This window comes from Mirounga leonina, unplaced genomic scaffold, assembly GCF_011800145.1.
Source record: "Mirounga leonina isolate KUSES-001 unplaced genomic scaffold, KU_Mleo_1.0 Mir_376, whole genome shotgun sequence".
Taxonomy (NCBI): Eukaryota; Metazoa; Chordata; class Mammalia; order Carnivora; family Phocidae; genus Mirounga; species Mirounga leonina.
The window spans coordinates 7473009-7482238 of record NW_023270718.1 but is presented as its reverse complement, the minus strand read 5'-3'; the positions used below and the strand labels follow the sequence as shown (position 1 = coordinate 7482238).

The 9230-nt window shown below is 45.5% G+C and overlaps 1 protein-coding gene across 4 annotated transcripts in view; it reads left to right on the top strand.

Annotated features, from left to right (window-relative positions):
* The window catches only part of LOC117997882 (zinc finger protein 184-like), a 64369-nt gene that overhangs the window by 22494 nt on the left and 32645 nt on the right, over positions 1-9230 (top strand). For all 4 annotated transcript variants that reach the window (XR_004675896.1, XM_034986410.1, XM_034986409.1 and 1 more), the window contains exons 3-4: positions 5875-6001; positions 6494-6589. Coding sequence is in view for 3 of the 4 variants with exons in the window: in XM_034986410.1 (XP_034842301.1) it covers positions 5875-6001; positions 6494-6589 (223 nt within the window). In the remaining variant the exon portion in view is untranslated. The remainder of the gene's footprint in view (positions 1-5874; positions 6002-6493; positions 6590-9230) is intronic.

Sequence of the window (9230 nt, the reverse complement as noted above, 5' to 3'; positions counted from 1 at the left end):
CCCCCGCGCCCCGCGCCCCGCAGGCCGCGCCGGCCGCCGCCTCGGGGCATCAGGTACTGGCGCGCCCGCGCGGCGGGTAGCGCGGCCTGGGCCCCGGGCGGCCGGGCGGGGCGGGAAGGCGCGGCCCGGGCCCTTCGGCTCCCCGGGCAAGCGGGGCGTCGCCTAGGAAGGAACAAAGGACCGCGGGGGAGCCGGCAGGGGCGGGCCGCCCGCCCCTGGGCTCTGGGCTCTGGGCTCCAAGCCGCCCCCCTCGGCCCTCCTGCGCCGTCCTCCGCAGTCTCCGCTGGGACCGTCCACTCTGCGCGCCCGCTTCAGCCCAAGCCCTCCGGGCCCCGGCCCCGCCTGGCCCGCGTCCCTACCCCCCCCTCTTCGCACCGGTTTGTTTTTTAAGATTCTATTTGAGAGACAAGCCGGGGGGCAGGGGCAGGGGCAGAGGGAGAAGCCTGCTTGTCGCTGAGCAGGGAGCCAGGTGCTCGGCTGCACCCCGGTACCATGACCAGGATCATGACCCCAGCTGGAAGGCAGAGGCTTAAGCCCCTGAGCCACCAGGCGCCCATCAGTTGTCAGTTGGAAGTCCTGCAAGTACCAAAAATGCCCCCTTGGTGATCGTTTCCCAGGGGAAAGTGTCGAGTCCAAGACGCCTATGGCTGATGGGCTCCGGTCCTGGGATATCAGTGAAGGAAGCCAATTCCCATTTAGGCCCCAGCTGGTTTATCAGCTCTGTGTAGACCAGGATTAAGAATGCACAGATACCCAGCATGAATTGAGGACCAGACCAACTCTGAATGTTCTGGAAAAAGGGTGACTCTTCCTCTTTAGAATGTGAAAAAAGGTATTCTGTTTAAAAAATACTAGATATTACAGGGCATGGAAACTGTACGTGATCGGAGTTTGCATAAGTCAACTGTTCTCTCATCATTCGATTTATATTCTGATATACTGTTTGGGGGCCAGGAGAACACAGCAGTAATAATAGTTCCTTCAGTGTGCCTTAGGTGATGTAGGAAAGACACTACGGTTCGAAGCCAGTGGCCAAGCTGACCCATCTTTGGTGCAAAAAGGTGGTTTTATTAAAGCACGGGGACGGGACCTGTGGGCAGAAAGGTGGTTTTATTAAAGCACAGGGACAGGACCTGTGGGCAGAGAGAGCTGCCCCGGGGTCATGAGGAGTGGCCCATTATACACTTTCAAGTTGGGAGGGGGTTAGGGATAGCATTGGTCCCTAAGGAATTTTGGAAGCAAGGTTTCCAGGACCTTGAGGGGGCTGGCTGTTGTTAGGAAAACGTCGTTTATTACTGTCTAATAAAACCTAAGTCATGAGACCCTTCCGGTGGATATCAGTGGGTCATATGCTTGGGGAATGAGTGCCAACAGGTATCGGGGGGGCGGTTAGAGATAAAGTTTCCAAAGCAATTTTTAAAGTTTTTTTTTTTTTTTAAGATTTTATTTTAAGATTTTATTTTTTAAGTTTTTTTTAAGATTTTATTTATCTTTTGACGGAGAGAGACGCAGTGAGAGAGGGAACACAAGCAGGGGGAGTGGGAGAGGGACAAGCAGGCTTCCTGCTGAGCAGGGAGCCCGATGCGGGGCTCCATCCCAGGACCCTGGGATCATGACGCTTAACGACTGAGCCACCCAGGCGCCCCCCAAAGCAATTTTTATATGTTAAAGTAGGCTCACAGCGTCTTGGGGGTTGGGCTAAGATTGCCTTTTGCCAGTAGCCAAGTATCACCATCCAGGCAGTTGAGTCCCTAGAGGAATGTCACTCTTCCTGTTTCAAGGACTTGTCAGTGGGCTGTAGGTAGTAAGGAAATGTAATAATTTTACTCCTTTCTTTCCCACATCATTAGGCCCTGATAACAATTTGTTTCCTTACAGCTAATGTTACCTTTTATTGGCTTGGGGCTCTCTGCCAGATTTCTCCCCTGTATTGTTCATATCCCCCCACCCCTTATCATTTGTAAGGATCTTAGATGGGTTTACCGAGCGATGTGCAGAAACCATCCCATTTAAACCAGAGACTTCTGAGTTTCTGTTCACTTGTAGTTTCTGCTGAGGAGAACAAAGGCAAAAGAAATGTGGATAAAGTGAAATTTCCTTACTACTTGCAGCCAGAGACAGAAAGCAACCTTAGCCTGACAAAAGCCAGACCTTATGAAAATCCCTTTTCAAATTTCATCTGTCCCCTCACTAACTTAAAACTGTACAGGCAGTGGCTCCTCACAATCACACTGCAGCTCTTTCTGCCCACGGGCCCTGTCCCTAAGCTTTACTAAAAACAGGTTTTTGCGGGACATCTTAGTGGCTCATTGGGTTAAGTCGAGTCTTGATCTCAGCTTAGCTCTTGATCTCAGGGTCTTGAGTTCCAGCTTCTTCACGTTGCGCTCCACCCTGGGCGTAGAGCCTTCTTTTTTTTTTTTTTTTTTTTTAAGATTTTATTTATGTATTTGAGAGAGAGAGCATGAGAGGGAGGAGGGTCAGAGGGAGAAGCAGACTCCCTGCCGAGCAGGGAGCCCGATGCGGGACTCGATCCCGGGACTCCAGGATCATGACCTGAGCCGAAGGCAGTCGCTTAACCAACTGAGCCACCCAGGCGCCCAGGCGTAGAGCCTTCTTAAACAACAAAAAAACAGATTTTGCACTGATGATATCTCAATAATTCTTTTCTTGACCTTGGGCTCCTGGCCCACATCACATCAGTTTTCACTGGACTTTGAAGACTCTCACCTTTGTGTGCTAGAGAGAGTGACTTCTGGGACTGGAGGTTCTAAATTAGCCAGACCTCTATCCCATAGGTTTTTATTTTGCTCCACACTCATGTCACAAACATACTCTTCTTCTTTTTTTTTTAATTTAAAGATTTTATTTGACATAAAGAGAGAGCGAGCCCAAGCAGGGGGTGTGGCAGGCAGAGGGAGAGGGAGAAGCAGGCCTCCCGCTGAGTAGGGAGCCCGATGCGGGGCTCGATCCCAGGACCCTGGGATCATGACCTGAGCCGAAGGCAGACGCTTAACGACTGAGCCACCGAGTCGCCCCACAAATACACTCTTTACTTCTTTGTATTTTCAGAAAAAGAAAACAAGAATCACATAATTAACATAAGTTTGAGTGTCTTAAAATCATGAAATAATACAGCGCGCAAACTATGATTGAAACGAGAGTTTTCAGTGAAACACCATGTTGTGCGGTTACTGAGCACAACAGTCAAGAAGGAAATCTTGATACCTTTAAAGGCACCAGTTAGTAATTTTATTTAAGAACCATGGGGACAGGACCTGTGGGCAGAAAAAGATGCACTTCAGCCTGCTGGAAGCTGGTAGTTACATGCAGAGTGTGCAAGGGGCCGGGGACATGCAGGGAGTATTAGATCATAAGTGTTTCTTTGAACCTCTACTTGTAAAACTACTTTTGCAAGATTTCTGTGGTGCTTATTCAGTTCGATACTTTCCGTGAGAGGTACAGGCAGTCAAAAGACCCTTTAAGAACGTAGCTACCAGCCTTTATTTACTCCTTACTAGTATGCGGGCTCTAGGTCGGCGTTCTGGCTTAACAGTGAACCTTCTTCTGCTTCTAGCCCTCATCATAGTCGACTTAGAAATAATACCTCTTTTATTTATATCATTCGATGTGTTTGTGTTGAGAGAGTGAATAAAAGACAGAAGCATCATTATCCAGAAAGAGCTTTAGAAGTGTCATGTCTTTGAAATGTTTCTTTAGTCACCATGACAGTTCTGTACTCTGTAACTTTTCATGTGTATATATCTACTTTTTGAATGTATGGATGTGTGCATGAAATGTGAAAAGGTACATGAGTGTTGTGTGGATCCCTTCTTGTTTCCCTCATTCTTCTCAGGTTTGACACCTGCTATGAATATGCTTTAGAGTCCTTTCTGTATATTGACCTGTGTGTCATTTTAGATCGACTCTAGGTCAGACAACCAGTGTGAAAGCCTGATCCCTTCCGTGTTACTAGATGTGTGACAAAATCTCATAATAATAGAAGAATAATGTGTTTGCTCTCTTAGAGTAATATTATATATATATATATATATTTTTTTTTTTTAAGATTTTATTTATTTGACAGAGAAAGACACAGCGAGAGAGGGAACACAAACGGGGAGTGGGAGAGGGAGAAGCAGGCTCCCTGCCGAGCAGGGAGCCCGATGCGGGACTCGATCCAGGGATTCCAGGATCATGACCTGAGCCGAAGGCAGTCGCTTAACCAACTGAGCCACCCAGGCGCCCTATTATATATTTTCTATGAATTTATGAAAAACTGTTAGATGCTCCCTCGTAAGGAGGAAATGCTGAGAAAGGATTGTTGTTGGCTTTCTTACCATTCCAGTAGAACCTGTAATTGTTAGGGCGCCTGGATGGCCCAGTCGTTAAGCATCTGCCTTTGGCTCAGGGTCATGACCCCAGGGTCCTGGGATCCAGTTGGATGTCGGGCTTCCTGCTTGGCGGGAAGCCTTCTTCTCCTTCTCCCACTCCCCCTGCCTGTGTTCCCTCTCTCGCTGTGTATCTCTGTCAAATAAATAAATAAAATCTTTAAAAAAAAAAAAAAGAACCTGTAATTGTTATAAAACCCATTCAGTTCCAAGGCTTCCAAGAATTCTTGCCTTGGAGTTCTACCTCTTTGTTATTCAAAAATGTTTACCCATAGGCTACTGCCTTATTAGAAATACAGATTCCCATTTAACCTCAGGACTCCTGAACAGAATCTGCATTTTAACAAGATCTCCAATGCGCTATTGTGAAATTCTCATTCACTTTAGAATTTGATCAGTACATTTGTAACCCACTAAAACATTCCACCTAAGAAGTAGACACAACTAGGGGTGCCTGGGTAGTCCAGTTGGTTCAATGTCTGCCTTTGGCTCAGGTCATGATCTCCAGGGTCCTGAGATCGAGTCCCACGTTGGGCTTCCCGCTCAGCATGGAGTCTGCTTCTCCCTCTCCCTCTGCCCCTCCCACCCTGCTTGCACTCACGCTGTCTCTCAAATAAATAAATAAAAATTTTAAAAAGAAAAAGCCAACCTATAATGTATAATATAAATACAGTACTCAGTAATTTGTTATGCCTCTGTTGACGCCTTCATTTTACAAATTATCTTGGATAAATACACAGTATTTATAACAGTTTTCTGGATCATATGCCATCCACTTACCTTAAACGTAGAGAACACATTAGAGCATATTACGTGTTAAAAATTATCTTTTTTTTTTTTTAAAGATTTTATTTATTTATTTGACAGACAGCGAGAGCAGGAACACAAGCAGGGGGAGTGGGAGAGGGAGAAGCAGGCTTCCCGCGGAGCAGGGAGCCCGATGTGGGGCTCGATCCCAGGACTCTGGGATCATGACCTGAGCCGAAGGCAGATGTTTAGCGACTGAGCCACCCAGGCGCCCCAATAAATAAAATCTTAAAAAAAAAAAAACCACTTCACTACATGCTTCGTATGTTATGTAAATGAGCTTTGTGCTCCTCCTCCGGTGGAGATTTTAATATTACAATGAGATAAAAGGAACTGTAGATGACTCCATGGGTTACTCCGTGGTCCATCTGCTTAGGGGTCATGGGGATTAAGCTCAAACTGGGCCAGCCCAAGCTCTTCCTCAGAGCAGTCAGTACCCTTTGTTGGGTAGTTTCTCTTTCCCTGGAAGGACGCTCTGCACAGGTTTGAATAAAGGAAAAGATAAGGTGGAAACGAGGTTAAGTAAAATGTGGGACAAAGGTCGGAGGGTACTAGCAGGTAAGCAGGGAAGTTCAGGTCAGGTCGTGGGTCTAGCTGGTGACATTAACTTGTTCTTTCATCTTAGGGACCATTGTGAACTCTACCAATGGCCACTTGGTCACTGTGGTATTTATTGCAGGGACTGCTGACATTCAGGGATGTGGCCATCGAATTCTCCCAGGAGGAGTGGGGATGCCTGAACCACACTCAGCGGGAATTGTACAGGGATGTGATGTTAGAGAACTACGGACACCTCCTCTTCCTGGGTGAGAATAACTCCTTCCAGATTTCCCAGACCACACTCAGGGTTTTGTTCCTTCCTTTGAAGACTGTGTATTAGAAGATTCCTCTTTGAATGTTGGGAATTCAGATCTAGGCAATAAGGGAAATAAGTAGGGGTTTGTAGATGTAGAGAAAAATCTTCCTGATGCTTCCTTTTCAGCGTTACTGTCTCCTTCCTTAAGGGAACATCATCATTTCTGTAGATGAGTGGCGATTCTAAACAGTGAGTGGCAAAAAATGGTACTGCCCACATCTTCTTCTCCAATTTCCACTCACTACTGTCTAGTACTTGGAGGTGGAGGTCAGGATGTGAACATTGGAAATCTCTCCTGTGTCTTCTGAAGGGGCTGTTGATCAAGAGCATTTGGGAAGTCATTTTTAGATGCTACAAATGTCCTGTCTTCTGTATTGAGCACGATATTGGATTGAAAATCTCCAGCAATACTCCTATTCATTCCTTTTTTTCTAATAACCAGGTCTCATTGTGTCAAAGCCAGACCTGGTCATCTTTTTGGAGCAAAAGAAGGAGCTTTGGGATGTGAAGAGAAAGAAGACAGTAGCCATCCACCGAGGTAGGTGGAAATGAATGAAGCAGATGACAGAGGTGAGGTCCAAATGTGAAGGAGGACAATGACCTTCAAATGTGGTTTGAGTAGCTCTCCTTGAATGGAAATCTTGAGAAACCTATTTTTCTCCCTCTCACCAAGAGATACCTGCTATCCAACATTATCAAGCTCTTACATTCTCTAAGGATTCTCCTTCAGCTCCAGTGATGGTCCATCACATCCACAGGGAGGGCCAGGGGACTCCCCTGGGAGTGGGAGGGCCTCCATTGTCTAAGAACGTCTCCATAGCTGTGAGGGCCCTGGGAAAATCTCCCTATTTCTGAGGACCTTAGTGTTAAGCCCTTCGTAAGTTCTGTTTGCCTCGTGTGAAGAGTGTCAGGGTGGTTGTAGGCATATTGGGGTTTGGTGTAGAAATCCCAGGAACACTGATGACAGACATCCCATGTTTTCTGTTTTATGCTTTCCAGTGTTATGGAAGGTTTAATTTTAATTGTACAAAATTGAGACTCAGTAATTTATCAGATGATAAAGCACTTCCCTAAAATAAGAAAATCTAATCCTTTATTTCAGTTCAAAAGTTAATTTTTTGTCTGTGAACTGAAATTAGGAATTATCACTGTGTTTTCCATTCCTCAGTGGTGAAATAATGTAATGCATCTATTTGTATCCTAGAATTCCTACCTGAATTAATGCCACAGGGGAACTAGAACATTTAGATCTTAGAACCTTAGAACTCACATCCTATATTAAATTCTCAGTTGTTGCCTTATTTCTTAGTAATTGGATCATTTTATAATTTTGTATTCTTTTGACTTTGTCATGTATTGTTTTCACTTTCTTATTAGTTAACATGAGAGATTCCTCTCATGTTTTAGATCAAAATTTCTGATATGACATGGGCATGTGCTTTATAAGAAGTGAGGTAGATAATTAGTAAAATCCCCATATTTTCTTTTTTAAGATTTTCTTTATTTATTCATGAGAGAGAGAGAGGGGGAGGCAGAGGGAGAAGCAGGCTCCCTGCCCCGTGGGACTCGATTCCAGGACCCTGGGATCATGACCTGAGCTGAAGGCAGGCGCTTAACCGACTGAACTGACCTGGTGCCCCACACCTGTGATTTTTGATAAGTTAATTTTAACGTATCACTGTGTTCATGTCTTGATTTAGCCTATTTAGAATTTACCAGAGCATGAATTTGTGTCTTTGTTCCCCATATGTCACTCTCTCCTTATGGGGTCCCCTTAGTGTACATATTGGACCACTTGTTGGTGTCCCAACAACCCCTTAGAATCCTTCCTTTCCCACATATTTCTTTGCTCCTCTCAACATAGAATTTAAAACAAGGGGTCTTTACGTTGTCTGATTCTTTTTCTACTTGATCAAGTCGTTTGCTGTCAACTTCGTGTGTTTTCAAATTCGGTGATTGTTCTCTTCAGCTCCCACTTTTTTTTTTTTTTTTTTAAGATTTTATTTATTCATTTGAGACACAGATACAGAGAGAGAGAGAGAGCATGAGCAGGGAGAGAGGCAGAGGGAGAGGGAGAAGCAGGCCCCCCCGCTGAGCCAGGAGGATGTGGGGCTCCATCCCAGGACCCCGGGATCATGACCTGAGCCGAAGGCAGACGCTTAACCATCTGAGCCACCCAGGCGCCCCAGCTCCCAATTTCTAGTTCATTATTATACTTCCTGTCTCTGAGTTTACATTTTGGTCATGCATAGTTTTCCTGATACCACTTAGTTAACCTGTTTTCTCTTCTTCCTCCATGAGCATCTTTATGATGGTTATTAGAATTCTTTGTCAGGCAATTAATTGTTTGTTGACAATTAATAATTCTTATTAACTTAGGGCCAGTTTTGGAGATTTATTTCATTCCTCTGATTGGAACACATATTTCTATTTCTTTGTATGCCTTGTGAACTTCTGTTGATACTTGGGAATTTAAAAAACAGCCTGTGGGCCCAGATTTATGGGCTTTCTTTCTTTCTTTTTTTTTTTTTTTAAGATTTTATTCATTTATTCATGAGAGACAGAGAGAGAGGCAGAGGGAGAAGCAGGCTCCCAAGGAGCAGGGAGCCCGATGCGGGGCTCGATCCCAGGACCCTGAGATCATGACCTGAGCCGAAGGCAGACGCTTAACGACTGAGCCCCTCAGGCGCCCGGACTTGCTTTCTTTAGGAGTACACAAATAAGAATAATTCTGGGGCCTGTCATGCATGTTCTGGGCATTTGTCTTGTCTGAGTTTTCGTAATTTCCCAGTTTAAGAAAGTGGGGTTACTTCTTTAGAACGCATGATACCTTCCTCTCTCCGTCTTCAGCTCTGGAGTCTCTTCATTGTTTGAACAAAGGCTCACCGTTTGTCTGAGCAGCCAGCACACTGCATCCAGAGGGTGCTCTTATTCCCTCTGTGTCCCATGTCAGGCATGACAGAAGCAAGTCCCATAGGCAGCTGAAAAGAACCCAGATCATGACCATATAGGCAACTCATTTGTTCTCTCCTGAGGAGAGGTAAGAGTTTTCTCACCGTGTTGCCATCGAGTGTCGGGGGAGGTGAGCCATGTTGTGGACAAGTGTCACAAGCTTTCCTTGTCTCTTTGATGAGGCTCTTCCTTTGTACTTGCCTGGGGGTGCTGTGTTCTCCTAACTG